This window comes from Lactuca serriola, chromosome 7 (genome assembly GCF_051521515.1).
Source record: "Lactuca serriola cultivar US96UC23 chromosome 7, Lser_US96UC23_V15, whole genome shotgun sequence".
Classification (NCBI taxonomy): domain Eukaryota; kingdom Viridiplantae; phylum Streptophyta; class Magnoliopsida; order Asterales; family Asteraceae; genus Lactuca; species Lactuca serriola.
The window spans coordinates 144,417,209-144,437,661 of NC_136414.1; the positions used below are offsets into that span (position 1 = coordinate 144,417,209).

The 20,453-nt window shown below is 28.2% G+C and overlaps 1 protein-coding gene across 1 annotated transcript; it reads left to right on the forward strand.

Moving 5' to 3' along the window:
- Nucleotides 1-11,153: 11,153 nt before the first annotated feature.
- On the forward strand, nucleotides 11,154-17,193 carry LOC145061251 (putative protein phosphatase 2C 9). The gene is made up of 6 exons (XM_079008681.1): nucleotides 11,154-11,378; nucleotides 11,542-11,660; nucleotides 13,656-13,895; nucleotides 14,541-14,817; nucleotides 15,973-16,127; nucleotides 16,829-17,193. Exons 2-6 carry the CDS (start codon nucleotides 11,628-11,630, stop codon nucleotides 16,964-16,966), a joined length of 843 nt encoding a protein of 280 aa, XP_078864807.1. The 5' UTR covers nucleotides 11,154-11,378; nucleotides 11,542-11,627; the 3' UTR covers nucleotides 16,967-17,193.
- Nucleotides 17,194-20,453: the final 3,260 nt, after the last annotated feature.

Here is a 20,453-nt window from a genome sequence, read left to right on the forward strand (position 1 = left end):
ATATATGGTCCATTAGCATGACCTAGAGAGCTCTGGCGCGTCAGAAAATAAGGTTAGAATAATCTAAGTTAGTCACAAAACATAAATTAACATGATATAATTAACTTTGGAGCATATTAATCTGAGACCTACAAAATGAGGCAGAACAAATAAAAAGGGAGTAAGTCTACATGAGCAATAACCAATACATAGGTAAGTCAAGATTCCATCATAAATACAAGAATTATTTATTAACAATATTGAACAAGGGGGTTATGCTACCCATTTACCATGATGTGTAGTCTCCACGCCTAGAGATCATGTCCTCGAAACAGGTCGAGCTCCTTCATGCCTAACTTTACATTATCCTACCATTTTCTTTTTGGTGGTCCTCTCATCCTCTTACCCTCGATCACCATAGATTCTATCATTCTTATCGTCGTTGATGGGAGCCTCTTTAAAAAATGTTCATACCACCTCAACTGACATTCCCTCAATTTTTTGGTGATACGAGCCACTCCTAGCAAGTGTCTTATAATTACATTCGGAATCTAATCTACTGCAAATCCACATCAACATCCTCATTTATGGATTCTCCATCTTTCTTTGATGGTCCTTTTCGGCCGACAAATATTCAAATTCATACAACATGGCAGTCATAACAGCTACTCTATAAAAAGTCCCCTTAAGTTTCAATGGTAACCTCTTGTCACACAAAACTCTAGAGGCCACCCTCCATTTTTATGTGAGTGTATAGAGGACCCAAATCATGTGATTGTAGATGGGGGTTCATTTAATATCACCTTTAGTTTATTAAATGTGTATGTTTTGATTTCATGTTTTTATGTAGTGTTAATTTAAAATGGAGTTAATTTTTTTCTAAAAAAAAGAAACTTTTATGTTTTTCCATTTAAACCAAAAAAAATTCATTAATAATAGCGAATTTTGAAGTCTTTCCTTCTTTTGTACACCACAGACGATAACCTTTCCCTCCAGATGCATATCCTATAACTATGCACTTCATTACTCTCGGTTCTGGTTTACCATCAGTCACATGAGCATAAGCAGGGCATCTAAACATTCGCAAACCAGAATTTTTGTAGGGTTTCCCATAACACACCTCAGTGGTGGAGCTACATGGGGCGGTGGGGGTACTACAGCATCCCCAAAAAAATTATTTTATATATATATATATATATATATATATATTTATTTATTTATTTGTAAACATGTTCTATGTTATTGTACCCCCAAAATAAAGGGATTGTACCATGTATTTTAATGTCCGAGATAGGATAACTACATAAAGTATATTTTAATAATTGTTGTACCCCCATAATAATTTTTTGGCTCCGCCACTGACACACCTCTTGAGGGTCTTACAATCAATCCATAAAGTAAGGATGTTTATAGATCTTTTGGATGTAAGGAAGCCTTTTGGAAAGTTTGAGCAAAGGACTTAACAAATTAATGACTTAATAGAAAGATGGAATTGCCAGCCTGACCATAAAGTGGCAGAGGCCTTGCCACGACATGGTGAACATTTCCATCGCATTTTCTGATTGAGAAGACCATGAAGTGGAAATTGTCTTACCACAACAAGGTAGTCTAATGAGTTGACTTTAACCGCTGATTTTTTGATCAGCTTGAGTTTTGGTCTAACTTGGATATAACTGGGTATTTGATAAAGGACTGGTCTCAGTTTGGCTTCAGGAAGATTGAGTTAGCTATTATGTTGCTAAGGGTGTTGTTGAGCTTTTGTTGAGTAGTTCAGACGAGTCTTCTCACTATACTATATAGGATGCAAGATTGTCTTTGTGACTCTTGCATGAAAGACCAGGATTTGGACCTAGACAATTATACGAAAGACTATGATCTGACCCCTAGCAATTTTATGAAAGACCAGGATCTACCCCCTGACACGTGTATATAAGACCAATATTTGGCCCTTGGCATTGCAATGAAAGACCATGATTTGGCACGTGGCAGAAAGTGATTGTAAGACTAAGATTTGGCCCATATCATTCACTTTGAGTTGAAATAGACTCGTGATTTTATGTATGATATGTGGTGTCTTAGCGAACTCACTAAGCTTTGTGCTTAAGGTTTTATGTTTAAATGTTGCAGGTTTTCTTATACTAAAGGAAAGACGTGGCTTGATTGCATCATATCCATTAGATATTTTCGCACTTAATAACTCTTATGTCTATACTCTGATAAATATTTTGAATCAAATGGTTTTATTTAGATCTTTGAAGTTGTAATTGGAATAAATGCTTTTATTTTTAAATGAAAATTTTGGCTTAAAAGTTGGGAGGTTAGAACCTGAAAGACATACATAACAAAACGTTAAGCTACAACGAACTTAGCGAGTAACCTTTACAATTATATATAAAGTAGTTTCACAACTAAATACATATAATTAATGTCTTACAATCAACCAGTATACACTTGAAGTGACTGTTAGTATATAATTAGCAAAATTAGACCCTATATACAACCTATCCAAATGATCTCAAACATCCTTTTTTTTTTTGTATCACATTTAGCCAATTGGGTGCCAATTAACTAAATAGCAAAAAAAATTTTTATCAAAGTGATAATCTTGGAATTACTAGTTTTCTAAGTATCTAGTAACATCATGTAATTTTTAGCTTTTATATCTGTCGGTACTCATTTTACATAGCCAATTGGGTGCCAATTAATTAAATAGCAAAATTGTTGATCAAAGTGATAATCTTGAAATCACCATTTTTATAAGCATCTAGTAACAAGGTGTAATTTTTAGCTTTTATACTTGTCGGTACTCATTTTACACTAGTGACAATACCCCACATATGATTTCCTTGCCAGAAAAATTCTACATTACACAACTACAATAACCGCATTTATGCCATATAGTTGAGTATCAATGGATCGTAGTGAGTCATCCTTATGAGTCATATTGATATTAACCAAAACAAACGAATACTAGTAGCAAATTTGGATAAATTCCAATAATAACCACAGCAAACAAATACTAACAATAACCAAAACGAACTAACAACAATCATACGAACGAAGAAAGACTATGAAAATTACCAGTGCATTGGTTCCAAACATGACAATTGATACTTGTTACACCGTCCACCGTAACTATCATATCTAAAAAGTGAATACGAATAGACCTCTCAAACCAAGAACGTACCAACAATAACATTTCTTTCCGATGACAGATACCAAGAGATGAACAATGTCAATTTGATGAACAGTGTCAATATGATCGATACGAGCGATGAACACTGTCAAGTCGATGAACAATGCCAAGCAATGAACAATACCGATTTTTATTGATCTTTCAATGAACAATAACAAATCATAACATCAAAAAAGAAAATAATTTAGATCGGATAACGCTATGATACCATGTAAACTAATAACTATTTAGAGAGAAAAAAACTAGAATTTAATTATTGATTGTAAAGTGTAAATACAAAGCAAAATAAAAAAGATTATAAATATTAATTCCATGTAGGGTTAACTTAACTAAATTGTTAAACAAAATACCCAACATAAAACATGCTCATAATATTTTATTATGCTAAAAGTTTTAGATATATATATATATATATATATATATATATATATATATATATATATATATATATATATATATATATATATCATAGCAATCTACTAAAGAGAAATAAAATAGGTATAATATTGAATTTGATATTTAAAAAAAATTAGCATGCGTTTATAATTTATCACTTGGATTTTAACGAAAATTTCATAATATAAATATCAAGAAATTATTAATACCTATTATAATTGTTTTTAGAAAGTCTAACATACACAAACCTTTTAAATCATACCTCTAAACTGTTTTTTTTGTCTATCACAATACTTGAATTCTCACTCCTTAGGAGAAGGACACAACTTCAAACACATTAATATTGATATGTGAAAGACTTTTGGTATATAATATAATTGTTATTTTTAAATGTTTACAAGAATATGATATTTTAAAATTACAATAATAAATGCATATCTTTTTGGTATCATTTTTTGTATGTGCCATTAATGTGGACAAAATGTTTGCTGTCAAACCCTCTGAAGTCACGAATCCTTGAGGAGTACAAAATGATGTTCCCGATGAACCCTCTGTTGTCGGATCTTTCCTAATCCGTCTCCCTCATTTCTTTCTTTATTTCCAATATACTTCATGTTTTATAACACATCTGGAACGCCTTTTTCTGTTACTGGGAAATGTTGGATGTTGTTCACATCTCTGACAGTGTGCCCCCTTGGAGCCACCTCAGCCAACCGGGAGGCCACCGCGACAGATTCCAACCCCACCACTCTTAGAGTTGAAAAATATTAAATGTTAAAAAATCATGTTTTGTTGTTACTTGTGATATTATGGTCAGAATTTCTCTTATACCAAACAAGGCATGCATTAATGTTTTTTTCCCAAAGAAGCAACAAAATACATTTTCTTACTAATGTATAAAATTTATAACCTAAAATCTATATTTTGCATTTTTTACCAATATAGAAAATTTATAGCTTAAAACTTGTATAATGTTGATGTCATGACGGTTGTTCTATAACCGTGAATGTCTTCAAAACCGCTATAGTATTTTATGGAAACTCTCCAAATCCGAACCCTTGACCCCTCACTAGCATTTGTCGAATATAGGGCCGAGGACATGGGGATTTTCCATTTATACATGAATCTGTAAAACTTTTTTAAAAATATCAATTGATATCGTTTAAAAAATTGAAAGAAACACCAACAACCTTCAAAATATTACACATTTAGCTATTTCAATTTGGTAACAAAAGGTAACATTTTAAATCTGTAACAAATCAAAGAAAAACCTACAAATCTTTGTATATCTAAAACTTTAGAAAATTTCAGTGACAAGTAAAAGTTTAAAATTTAGACTCTAAATTTGAAAAGTAAAAAAGAAAAGAAAGAAACCTTTGTGATCACCATACATCATCACAATACCATCATCGTCTCTTTGTCAACAACTAATAAAAATTTTGCTTTCGGTTGTTATGTCGTGTTTGTGATCGAATCGACCTTTCACCTCTCACGGTCTTACTACAACCAATGGCATAAAAAGGAGAAAAAATGGAAATTCCTTCTCGTCCTTTATCACAAAAGGCATACAATGTATGAATGATTGTTAAAAAATATTCCACTACAGGATAAGAAGAAATGAAGGAGTACCATTTTTAAAACTATGCATCACCACTAACCTACGATCATGCTCTCTGATGGATTCCATCTACTTAGGCTATCACAATATTTATGTTCTCTCTCTCTCTCTCTCTCTCTCTCTCTCTCTCTCTCTCTCTCTCTCTCTCTCTCTCTCTCTCTCTCTCTCTCTCTCTCTCTCTCTCTCTCTCTCTCTCTCTCTCTCTCTCTCTCTGTGTGTGTGTGTGTGTGTGTGGTGATGAAACTAAGATGCATAAAAATATTTGAAAGGGAATGTATTTGTATTTTGTATGTATATGTAATGTGATGTTTGTTTATTTTAATTTCTTTCTATTTCGCTCCTCATACGAAAATGATACAAGGACCTAGTAAACATTCTACCATGACAATCAACTAATAAAGGTTTGCCCTGCTGGAAAAATTCTACATTACATAACTACAATAACCATATTTATGTCATATAGTGGAATACTAATGGATTGTACAGAGTCATCCTTATGAGACATATTGATATTAACAAAAAAAAAAAAAAACGAACACTAGTAGCAAATTTGGATAAATTCCAATAGTAACCACAACAAAAAAATACTAACAATAACCAAAATGGACTAACAACAATAACATGAACGAAGAAAGACTTTGAAAATTACCAGTACATTGATTCCAAACATGACTATCGACATGTTACATCGTCCACCATAATTAACATATCTAAAAAGTAAATATGAATATGCCTCTCAAACCAAGAACGTTCTAGCAATAATATTTTTTTTCCCGATGACCGATACCAAGAGATGAACAATATCAATTCGATGAACATTGTCAATATGATCAATACAAGCGTTGATCAATGTTGAGTCGATGAATAATGCTAAGAAATGAACAATACTAATTTTTATTGATCTTTCAATTAACAATAACAAATCATAACATCAAAAGATAAAATAATTTGGATCGGATATCGGGACGTAGCTAAGCATTCACAAATCACAAGGTAGATCCTAGGACCTACCTTTTTTTTTCAATACAACAAATATATATAGAAAAAATTTAGGACCTACCTTATTTTTGCTAAAAGACCTATATTTTCATATTTTTTTTTTCGGTTTAATTTAAATAAAGAACCACGTTTTTTTTTTGTTCTAGATTTGCCATTGATCGGATATCGCTATGATATCATGTAAACTAATAACAATTTGGAGAGAAAACAACTAGAGTTTCATTATTAAGTGTAAAGTGTAAATATAAAGAAAAATAAATAAGACTATAAATATTAATTCCATCTAGGGTTAACTTAACTAAATGGTTAAACAAAATACCCAACATAAAACAAGCTCATAATACTTTATTATGCTAAAAGTTTTAGATATTTATTATAGTTAGAATATATATATATATATATATATATATATATATATATATATATATGTCATAGAAATCTAATAAAGAGAGAAAATAGGTATAATATTGAATTTGATATTTAATATACATATATATATATATATATATATATATATATATATATATATATATATATATATATAAATAAATATCTAAAACTTTTAGCATAATAAAGTATTATGAGCTTGTTTTATGTTGGGTATTTTGTTTAACCATTTAGTTAAGTTAGCCCTAGATGAAATTAATATTTATAGTCTTATTTATTTTTCTTTGTATTTACACTTTACAATATATATATCATAGAAATCTAATAAAGAGAGAAAATAGGTACCATATTAAATTTGATATTTAAAAAATTTAGCATGCATTTATAATTTATCACTTTTATTATAACAAAAATTTCATAATATAAATATAAAAAAATGTATTAATTCCCTATTATAATTGTTTTTTTAGAAAGTCTAACATACACACACATTTTAAATCATACTTCTAAACTACTCCTTTTGTCTATCACAATACTTGAATTCTCAACCACTTAAGGAGAAGGACAAACTTCAAACACATTATTATCGTTAGGCCATAGACTTTTTGTATCTATTATAATTGTTATTTTTAAATTTATAATATAATACTAACAAGAATATGATATTTTAAAATCATAATAATAAATGCATATGTTTTTGGTATCATCTTTTGTGCCATTAGTGTGGACAAAATGGTTGTCGTCGAACCCTCTGAAGTCGCTAGTCGCTGGTCCTGAGGTATACATAAGGATGTTCCCGCTGAACCCTCTAATGTTAGATCCTTCCTAACCCGTCTCCCTCATTTCCTTCTTTACTTCCAACATACTTAATGTTTTATAGCACATCAGGAACACCTTTTTCTGATATCGGGAAAGGTGGGATGTTGTTCATATCAGTGACGGTGTGCCCGCTTGGAGCCACCTCAGGCAACCAACCGGAGGCCACCACGTCCGATTCTATTCCCACCACCCTTAGAGTTGAAAAGTATTTAATGCTAAAAAAAAATCATGTTTTGTTGTTACTTGTGATATTATGGTTGGAATTTCTTTTATACCAAACAACACATGCATTAATGTTTTTTTTTCTCATAGAAGCAACAAATACATTTTCTTACTAATGTAGAAGATCTATAACCTAAAACCTATATTATGCATTTTTTACAATGTAGAAAATAGCTTAAAACTTGTATAATTTTGATGTCAAGCCGGTTGTTCTATAACTGTGAATGTCGTCAAAACCGCAATAGTATTTTTATGAAAACCCCCAAGTTTGAATCCTTGAACCCTCATGAGTTGTTGTCGAATCCATATATCGCTTAGGGCATGGGGGTATTACTAATACATGAATCTGTAAGACTTTTTTTAAAAATATCAGTTGATATCGTTTAAAAAATTGAAAGAAACACGAACAACCTTCAAAATATTAAACATTTAGCTCCTTCAATTTGATAACAAAAGGTAATATTTTAAATCTTTAAAAATCACATCCTAACAAATCACATAACAAACCTCAAACTCGTATTTCATCTTTAAAAAGACATAATAAATCAAATAAAATCCAACAAATCTTCGTATATCTAAAAATTTTGATCTTCATTCACAAGTAAACGTTCAAAATTTAGTTTCTAAATCTCAAAAGACAAAAAAAGAAACCTTTGTCATCACCCTACGTCATCACGATACCATCAGTCACTTTGTCACCGACTAATAAAAATGTTGCTTTCAGTTGTTACGCCACCTTAGTGATCGAATCGTCCTTTCATCTCTCATGGTCTTACTGTAACGAATGACATAAAAAAGAGAAAAAAGGAAATTCCTTCTCTTCCATTTTCACAAGAGGCATAGAATCTATGATCGATTGTTAAAAAAAAATCCTATTATGGGATAAGATAGAATGAAGGATTACCATTTTCAAAACTATGTATCACTACTAACCAACGATAACACTCCTCTGACAAATTCCAACAACTTAGGTGATCACAATATTTATGTATGTATACTACTAACCAACTATCACACTCCTCCTACGAATTCCAACCACTTAGGTTATCACAATATTTATGCTCTCTCTCTCTCTCTCTCTCTCTCTCTCTCTCTCTCTCTCTCTCTCCACGGATTCCAACCACTTAGCTTATCACAATATGTTATATATTAGTTGTCTAAAATGGGTTTTTGGTAAAATTATTTCATCCAAAATAAAAAATTTGTATTAATCGATTCGAAATACGTATTCCAAAATATATCATTACGTGAGAAAAATATATTATGATAATAAGCATAGTCTGAAATAAATTAGGTTTAATCCAAATACCCTATTTCAGACGAACAACATTTTTGAAAGTAGCTAAACCATTATGCTAAGAAAATAAGTTACAATTTTAGTTGAATATTTTTGTTAATATCCCATAACATTTAACTTAATTTATCAGTTTTAGACAAGGAAACTTGCACAAAAAAATATAAAAAAATAAAATAAAAAATTGGGTGTTATAAAATATAACACATAACGAAAATGTAAAACATCTTCTGATAAATCATTATTTGGTAACATGTTAAATCATGATTTAATAGTTAAACCATTGATAATGAACTAAAACAAAAATTTCAATGGTGGGTTGGTTTTTTACAACAATAAACCTAAAACTATACTAAAATAAAGTCCCACATGCTGACATAGTATCTACATGGTACTAACCAGTTAAAGAAGCAATTAATAATAACGAAATTGAAAAGCAACGTTGTGAGGATTTAATAATATACTAGTTATGAGATCCATGTATTACAAGAGTTAATTTTAAAAAAAATATATAAAGGTTTAAATATTTGAAAACTTTGAATTTATAAGAAAATAATGAATTATTATAATGGAAATGATTTTTATCTTTTAAATTTAAACAAATAATTTAAATAAATAAACAAAAAAACTAATGAGCGTTAATTTTGAGAATTTTGAAATTAAAATATAAGTTCATTAATGAAATTGATATTCATTTATTACTATATTTATTATAATTACTATATTAAAATATTATGTGAAATTTAATAAAATAGAAAAACTTATAAAATGACATGTGGAAAAAAAATTAATTCAAAATAACCACAAAATGACATTTGACAATTTGAATGAGAGTGTTACAATTTGAATGAGAGTGTGACAAGTGACAAGTGACAAAAATAAAACGAAAAATCCGAAAATTCTTTTTTAATTATTATTTTTGTCATTTTATTTACCTAAAAAAATTAAAAAAATAAATAAAAATTACCGTTTTGTTTTTTAAAAATACGTAAAATATTCTAATATAATATTACACTTCAAATATTCTAATATGATTTTTAGAATATTAGAATATTCTAGTATTCTACTAGATTTTGTCGTATATGTAAAATATTCTAATATTCTATTAGAAAATTTTATAGTAAAAACTCAAAATTGTTAATAAATTATTTTAAATAAATTATTAATTAAGAGATTTTTTTAGTTATACAAAATTATAATCATTGATTTAAATAAATATGTGAAGTTATATCAATTTATAATTTGTATTAATTTTATTTTAATTTTTATTAATGTTAAAAATTTAATGTAATTAAAGCGGGAAATTTAAAATTTGAAATGAAGAATCAATAGGTTGAGAAGTGACATGCATTAATTAGGAGGTATAATAAGGTGGCACATGATAAAAGGAGAATAAAATATACATTCATTAGAAAGCCTAATAGGATGACAAATGTCAAAAGAAGAACAAAACTATTATTTTATTAGATATATATATATATATATATATATATATATATATATATATATATATATATATATATATATATACACACACACATACACACACATTTTCTAACATGTGCCTTATGTACCCATAATAAAACATTAATTATGAAAAATATTATCATAATTAAATATGAAATCCTTTAATTAGGGAGCGTATTAATGTATTTTACATATTATTATGATAGTATTTTTATAATTAATACATTTCACATTTAATTATGATAATATTTTGTTTCAAACAAGGTTTGAATCTTAATTTATTGACGATAGATATCTTTCTGTCATCAACAACACTACAAAACGTAGATACGTAATTGATTTGTTATTTACAACATTATCCCGAATTTCGAATAACAAAACTATAAATACAATATTAGTGGTTTAAACTAAAATATATGTCTTCTCATGTCTCGATATTTTGGTTATAAAAAACAAAGATTCCTTTAAATCAACCAAAGTTGTTTTTAGAAAGTCTCTTATCAACAAGAAGTGACCAAAATCACGAAGTACTTACTACTACAAAGCTTATTGCTTTTATTAGATTTACAAAACCAAAATGATCATTATAAATCCCTAGAAATAGAAATGAGAATGATGAATGACAGCTGTTGACTTGGTCTGTTTATTAAAACATTATACAACCACATAAAGAAATTATTAATGTCATCATAAATACAAGAAAGTCAAAAGGGAAGGAGAATGCTGAAGCCTAGGCCTTAAAAAAAGCCCTTGCCTTTTTGCAGCAATTCTCAAGAATCCAAAGAGCAAAAATCAAAGTACCTCAACGCTCAACCCTCTTTCTTTTTTCCCTTTTTTCAAGGGACGGTTACAAAGTCCACAAGAAAACCTAAAACCCTTCTTCACACTCGATACACACATCTAATTTTAGTATCTGTGTGTTCATACATCCTATTTAATCATCCCCAATTTCATTTTGTATTGCGCTTATCTTTCTTGTGATTTTGGAAGATTTGCGATCGGTAAGTTCAAATTCAGAATTACCCATTCGCTGATTTTTCAAGAATTGGTGAAGATTTTGATTTGGGGTTGTTTTTATGTTGATCGTCAGAAATTTTTGTTTATTTATTTATTTTTTTTTGAATTTTTTTTTTCTAATTTTGTTGATGTTTTGATTACTTACAGATACCGAAATTGAAGGGGGTTTTTGTTAGAAAAAGTGGTTGATGTCAAGTTGTAGATTCAGGTGTTGAAGGTGGCTGAATTACTCCATGGGTAATTTATGCTGCAATTCCGTTTCAAAGGTGAAAATCGTAAATCCTTTTTTATAATTTGCTTCCAATTTCACGTTTTTAAGTAAAATTATGAATTTTATATGTTAAATTCGTGTCATAATAAGCAAATTAACTAAATTGGGTGTGGAAATTGCTGTCGTATGCTATAATACTTCTGCAATTGATCATCAAAAATTGTGTTTCCTTTCTATTTCGTTTAGGATTTTTTTAACTGTTTATCAAATTATAATTTTCAATTAGGGTTTCTGTCAACCATTTTAGGATCAAGAAGTGTGAGAGTCGCGGAGTGAGTATTTGTATATAACTTTTGTTTAATTTCATTTTTAGAAATCCCACAAAAAAAAATTCAACTTTTTTTAGCGATCTTTATAAAGCTAAAACTACATATTTGCCTATTATTATCATCATAAAGAATTGATATCCATTTTTGCCTACAAGATTCCCCTAATTTCCTATATTTGAAGATTATTTTATACATATGACTAATTTATGAACTATGAAGTATCTATCAAAGTCAAACTTTTATAAGATGGAGGTTGGTAAGAATAAAACCCTAAAAAAGGTTGCCAAGTTTGACCCTTATGGAAGTTCAAAAGTTTAATGCTATTTGTATCCCAATTTGGGATTTATCAAATCCTGCAAACATGTTTTTTGGGTGACAAATCGTTCATTATCCAATTTTTTTCGTGTATAAATTTCGTCATCAATTTTATAATTTTTGTTCCAATTATTGAGCCACCATTGTGAAATCCTTTATAGTGAGATCATATCAATTGTCGTTTTTGATAACAAGATCACGTTGGTTGAGCCGCTATTTTGGTGCATTTGGATTTTAAATTTTTTTTTTTTAAATTTATAATATGGTCAAACTTTTGTCGCAAATATACGTATAGTGTGTGATCTTTACAAAATGAAAATAATTTTGTTTATAAAGCCTAACTATGACTATTAGTCTAAATGTATAAGGTGTTGTTTCTTTTTGGCTTAATGGGGACACGACTTATTTTGGTAAGCTATATATAAGTGTTTCTTTCTTACTTAATACAAAAAGAATGACTTATCATAAATAGTCATGAATTGAGGCCTTTCTCCTTAAGTCCTAACTTATTTCCATTTTGTTTCAAATATTTTTCTTAAACATCAAAGTCTAAGAAATAATGGATTGTCAAATATATAACCTTTATCTAGAAAATTTACCAAGAAAAGTAAATTTATAAATTTGTACTCCCTTCATCCTATTTAAGTTTGAGTTTTTTTACCAAGAAAAGTAAATTATTTGTTTACTAATCAAATGTTTTGAACAACCTTAATAAAGGCAACAAAGATTCTTTTTTGATCCAAATAAATATAAAATAGGGCTTAATGCTTGTTTACGCAACGACGTTTCACCTTTTTCCACTTTATTCAAAAAAGTAGTTTTTACTTGTAACGTGTTTCATTAAACCACATTTACGTTATTCTAAAATAGTGGAAAAATGTTACCTTGTTACATTAATTTGCAAAATAGTGAAACATTATTACATAAATAAACATTTAAGGTAATTGATTTTGGTTACAAGGTTGCATAATTTGGTCTTATAACAAAAAGTGATTGCATTTTTCGTCTAAACCACCACTTTATTACATAAATTAAAAAAAAAGTGAATCACCATTGCATAAACAACCGTTTAACTTGTATAAAATTGTTAATCAATAGCTCATAATTGGCATATTGGTTTGTTAACTACAAAGAATGTTATATTCTCATGGAATATCTCTATACACACACTATAGCAATAACAAGTTCCAACATTCAAAATGAAAAACCTCCAATATGTACACAATGTTATTTCTATTTTCCATTTTATGATTTCCATTTTCCATATAATTATTATACTACCTAAAGAGTTATAATTTGGTATCAAGGTGGATTAATTTGACCTATTTAGGACTTTATTTAGATTGATACGTCTAATTTTATTTCATAACTATCAAAATGTAAACAAAATCTTTTATCTTTTTTAGTTTGCAGGCGGCCAATCATCACAAGGCACGGGTAAGGGGCGGGGCCACCAAGGATCCATCAAATATGGATTCAACTTAGCTAAAGGGAAAGCTAATCATCCAATGGAAGATTACCATGTGGCAAAATTTATTCCTCATCAAGGACATGAAATTGGACTATTTGCTATATATGATGGCCATTTGGGAGATAGTGTTCCCGCATATCTTCAAAAGCATTTATTCTCCAACATCCTAAAGGAGGTTTAACTTTTATTACTACTCATTATTCCAAATTTGAAACATTCCGAGTTAAAATTACCTTTTTGACGATTATCATTGTTATAAATGAACTTTGATGGTTTTGATTTTGGATCCATGAGATCCCTTTATTTGTCTTTACAAAAGGGCATTTTAGATATTTGAGAAATGGTCAAAACATTTTGCTTAAACTATGGGACATGACATGCTTTTTTTCTTGGGTTATGATCAATGTCGAACTAGGAGGACATTAATGTCTTTTCAACCCACATGAAATTTTATAGCAAGTCTTTGTCCCACCTTTTTGAATGAGACAAAAAAATTAAAAATCTTTGTTCCATTGACATGAGTGTACTTTCAGTCTGATGCATGTCAAACACAGTACAAATTGTCCTGTGATGTCATGTCATGCTCTGTCCTGTTTACTTTTCTAAACAAATGGAGCCAATTCCAACTAAATCTTTTCAGTCTGATGCAAGTCAAACACAGTACAAATTGTCCTGTGATGTCATGTCATGCTCTGTCCTGTTTACTTTTCTAAACAAATGGAGCCAATTCCAACTAAATCTTTTTAGGGGAATTAAATATATAACTTTTGAAGAAGTTTACCATGATTCGATCTTTTTTTTTTGTCTATTTTTTTTATAGGGTGAATTTTGGACAGATCCTAGTAGGGCAATTTTGAAAGCGTATGAAAGAACAGACGAATTGATTCTTTCTCATAGTCCTGATTTGGGAAGAGGTGGATCGACTGCAGTCACTGCACTTTTAATTGATGGTAGAAAATTATGGGTAGCAAATGTTGGAGATTCTCGGGCAGTTCTTTCTAAAAAAGGGCAGGCCATTCAAATGAGTGTTGATCATGAACCCAATACCGAAAGGGGCAGCATTGAAAACCGTGGAGGTTTTGTCTCCAACATGCCAGGTCATCAAACTTTCCTATTATAGTAACATTAACATCATTGTGCTAATCAATTTTTATGATTTTTAAAAGAATAATGTTTTAATATCATTCTTAATACATAATGAAACATGTAATTTCGGTCTTCAATGAAGTTGTTATGATATTTTGGGCAAGTTTACGGTTTAATCATAACTTTTATTTTATTTTTAATAGAAAAGTCCGGATTTTTTTATATTTTGCCCAAATTAATGAAACTGCTTCTATTTATTTATTTATTTATTTATTTTTTAAAATAGAAAATGACGGATTGTCGTATAAAATTAGATAACTCGGACTTTTTTATGTTCAAAAAATAAATGTTGTTGGGATAAAACCAAAATATTGGGACTTTATCAGAGATTTACCTTATTTGCATAGTCTTTTGTTACCATATTTATATGTTTCATTTCTTTAATTTTACATCCTTTTTGATAAACTTCAAACAATAAGCACAACTTTTCCCTAACCAAATGAGTGTCATTTAATAAAGAGTAAATTACACGAATGGTCCCTATGGTTTAGGGTAATTTGCACGTTTGGTCCCTAATTTTTTTTTTTAACTCGGAAGATCCCTACTATTTGTTTTTGTTACGCGCTTGGTCCCTATCTTACATAAAAAGACTATTTTGCCCTTGATTTTTTAATTTATTTAAATAAACACACCCCCAACCCCACCTCCTCACCTCACCTTACCTACCCCATCATTTTTTTTCTATTTAAATAATAGTCTTTTTAGGTAAGACACAGACCAAACGCGTAACAAAAACAAATAGTAGAGACCTTCCGAGTTAAAAAAAATAAGTTAGGGACCAAGCGTGTAAATTACTCCAAACCATAGGGACCATTCGTGTAATTACTCTTTAATAAAAGCATAGCATCTGAATGTTCTTGGTGAGTTCTATCTAAACATGATCCTTTACATGTTTGGTGACAAATTTGTTACAAATAATGTAAAATAAGATATTGGTTTTTTGAGATATAACAAAAAGTTAACTTTTTTGTTGAATACATATATATATATATATATATATATATATATATATATATATATATATATATATATATATATATATATATATATATATATATATATATATATATATTGAAATATAATATGATAATATTTGATATAAACAGGAGATGTAGCAAGAGTGAATGGACAACTAGCAGTTTCACGTGCTTTTGGTGATAAAAATCTCAAGAATCATTTACGTTCTGATCCTGATGTAACAAATGCTGATATTGATTCAACTACAGAAATTCTCATCCTTGCTAGTGATGGATTATGGAAGGTAATTATTTTTTTTATATATATTTTTTTATTTTTTATCATGAAAATGGCGAATTCACTCATTCGGTTAAATGCAAGAAATAGCAACATACGTTCATTAACATTGTAGTTTTCAATCTTTTTTTATTAGATTTAGAATTTAGAATTCTACTTTTATCTTTTTCATTAGGACATTTTGGGAAAATCAATGAAAAAATGAAAGTTGTATTATATATATATAGGGTAGATTTTTTAATGTTGTAATAGGAAAAAATGAAAGTTGTTTGCTATAATAAAGATATGGCTTAATCTATTAAAAAAAACTTATATTTTGTGTTTTTTTTTCCGGATTAAACCGAATTTATTTATTTTTCCTAAAAAACAACTTGTCTTTTTTTCATTTTTTCCGAAAAAAGCCCTCAACTTTGTATATTTTTTTTTTCAGAAAAAAACGCTCAACCTTCTAAATGCTTCCAAATAAACCCTCACCCTTTTTAGTTTTTCTCGAAAAAAAAATACAAGGTCTTTTTGAGGTTTAATTTGGAAAAAAAAACACAAAATATAAGGTCTTTTTGAGATTAACCCTTTATTCAATGAAACTATGTTTGATATTTCTCAAGAAATATGTTTTTCTTTCACATCAAGAACAAAGTTTGAATGTTGTGAAAGTCAAACAAATGATTATAAAGTCAAAGATGCTCTAATTTATGCTTACTTTTTCAGGTTATGACAAATCAAGAAGCAGTTGACATAGCAATTAAGATCAAGGATCCACAGAAGGCATCAAAGGAACTAGTGGCAGAAGCATTGAAAAGAGAAAGCAAAGATGATATTTCATGCATTGTGGTTCGTTTTAGCTGAAGAAAGAGGTATGGCTTTATGGGGTGGTACTATGTGCAGTATAAGGTGTACATTTGGGGGGTTTTAAGACTTTAAGTTTGTGAGTTGCAACTCAAATAGAGTAAAAAAAAGTTCCGAAATTTGGGCATAAAAAAGGTAGCTAAGTTATATATATTATAAAATATTATAAAATATATGACTCATCCCTGTTTTTTTTTCTTCTTAAGAAGTTGAAGTTCTTGTACTCAGGATTGTGTGAGGTTTGTTATTGTTTAATTTCTTGAATGCTTAGAATATATATATATATATATTATATACAATCTGTTTTTTGTGTGATTTGATTTTCTTCTTCATGGGTATGAAACCAAAATCGTTAAAAATGTCGTCTTTGTTGTTGTTTTGAGATCTCAAGATAAAGGGTTTTTGAAATATATCTTCTTTTTTGTTTTTGTTTAACTGATTTCAAAATGCCTTGTATTTATCAAGATGATTTGAACTTTTGTTTTACTCATAATCTTCGATTTGAAATGTGTTTACAACTTTAAATTGTAAATGGAAGAGACTTGGTTTTGGAGCAAATGACAATTGAAATTGATGAATGTTACGATGGCTTTAAAGTTGTATTTACAACTTTAATTCAAGGTAATTTTAGCTTTTCACAAACAATTTACTTTTGCAAAATTTGAAGATTTTGGTTATATGGCTTGCATTTTAAAAGAAATCAAATCACAAAACAAAAAAGTTTAGGGTGGAGGTTCATCAACCCTCCTAATCCACTTCCCCATCACCAATCAAAATTTCTCTCCTCTTTCATTTCTATATTTTTTTTAACCCACAATATAAATAATTCATATCTTGTAACCCACTCCCAACATACAAGTAAAGAAACATATGGTATACGTACTAGAAATGAGAAGAGAGTGAATTAACAAAATAGTGAACCCCGCCTATCTTCAACTAGCTGAATACGTTTTGGTTTTGTCGGCCTGATCTAAGACAAAAAAACACACTTTGTACACCAAAAATACATCTTTGTATTTGTTATATATATATATATATATATATATATATATATATATATATATATATATATATATATATATATATATATATATATATATATATATATATATATATATATATCACATTATTATACTAATATTTGATATTATCTTAGTTTCTGTATTTATATTTGATGTAGTTTTCAAATTATATCAACATAGTAGTCAACATGGTAATTTATAAATACCTTTGAGATTAATGGGAATGCAACACAGAATATTCTAAATTTTTTTCAATCTTACACGGTATCAAAACCGACATCTAGCATCCTCGTGGCTTGACACATCCATGTCTATCCTCATCGAGCTTCAATCTCTTGGAGAGTGTCAGTGTATTGCACATCGGTGCAGCATGGTCTATATATATATATATATATATATATATATATATATATATATATATATATATATATATATATATATATATATATATATATATATAGGGTTAGGTTATTTTGTTTCTTACATATATTGTGTGCTAGAATGCACCAATAGGAATTTAGTAAATTAAATAATTATTTAATTAAATAAATATAGATATTAAATGATTTCCATAATTATATGTATATTAAATGATATCCATAATTATAATTCTCTTTTAATAGAAACTAATTAAATCTGTCATTAATGTCAGCAATAACTTTCTTTCAGAATGAATTCGCATCTAGGTTTTTATATATGAATTCATATTTTGTTTCAGGACTCACTCACTTAAAATAAAATAAAGTTGTATGGAATATGAAGAACGAGAGTGTATTCTATTAGAATACACTCTCATTCTTCTAGATATAAATTTATTCTCAAAGAATATTATTGTTGATATTAATGACGAATTTAATTAGTTTCCATAAAAATGAGTTATAAGTAAAGATAGCATTTAATATACATTTAATTAATACTAAATTCCTATTAGTGTATTTTTGCAAACAATAGATATGAGAAACATTTGAACCTACCTACCTATATATATATATATATATATATATATATATATATATATATATATATATATATATATATATATATGAGTGAGATCGGTTGAGAACTCATAGTTTTCTGAGAACCCGAGAACTAAAAGAGGAGCGTTGGATCAAAAGTAATTCATTAAAGACATGATCGTCATCTTACCGATCTCATTTAATGTTTAATTTTTTTGTGTTATTTAATATATTAATATAAATGTCTAAAAATTTACATCATAAATCCAATTTTCAGATTTTTTTAAATATAGCATTTTTCATTTTTTTTTAAAGAAAATGCAGAGTTTTTAATTTTTTTTTTATAGAAAACATGAATTTTTGAAAAAAAAATTGAAGTATATATATATTAAAAAACAACAATTTGTTCAAAAAACTGTAATTAATTTTTTTTTCAAAAAGACTGCATTTTTAAAATGAAAAACTGCAATTTTTTCAAAAAAACTGCAAGTTTTTTAAAGAAAGTTACATTACTTAAAAAAAAACAACATTTAAAAAAAACTGCATTTTTTTTAAAAAGTAAATTTTTAGGTGTATATATGCATATTTTTTCAAATGCATATATATATATATATATATATATATATATATATATATATATATATATATTTTGTACTATAATATTCAAAAGTAAATCACAAAAAATCTCATTTTTATTAATTAATCTATAAACATAATAGTACAAGTATTTTATTCGATACAAAATAAAATATAAAAAATAAAAAATGCTACAAATTTCAAATCGTTTTCTCATGTCTTCGTGTCAATATTTCCTTAATTTCTTCAATTTATCATTTTCACCTCTTCAATATTCACCACAATTTCTTCCTAATCTACAAGAAAATTAAAAAAAAAAATAATTGATGCAAAAACACTCACAAAAATACATATGTGATTTTAATGTGATTAACATATGAATCACATGCAATTCACATATGAATCACATACGATTCCCATATGAATCACATTTACATATAACATCATATGTGAATGTGATTCACATGTGAATCGCATGTGATTCACATATGAATCACATGTAAATCATATGTGATTCACATGTGATTTACATGTGAATCACATATGATTTACATGTAAATCAGATGTGATTTACATGTGAATTATATGTGAATCAAATGTGAATTACATGTGATTAACATATGAATGTGTGCATATATACGTAATTCATATGTAATTCACTTGTGATTTACATTTGAATCACATATCATTCATAGATGATTTACATGTGATTAATATGTGAATCACATGGGATTTACATGTGAATCACATATGATCTACATGTGAATCACATGTGATTTACATGTAATTCACATGTAAATATATGAATCACATCCAAATTAATACAACGGATATTATATATAACAAAATAATTAAATTTGGATAATAATGTAATGAATTGTTGCTAGATAACTAATTATTGAGATATATGTAAAATTTCCTAGCTATCCCTAT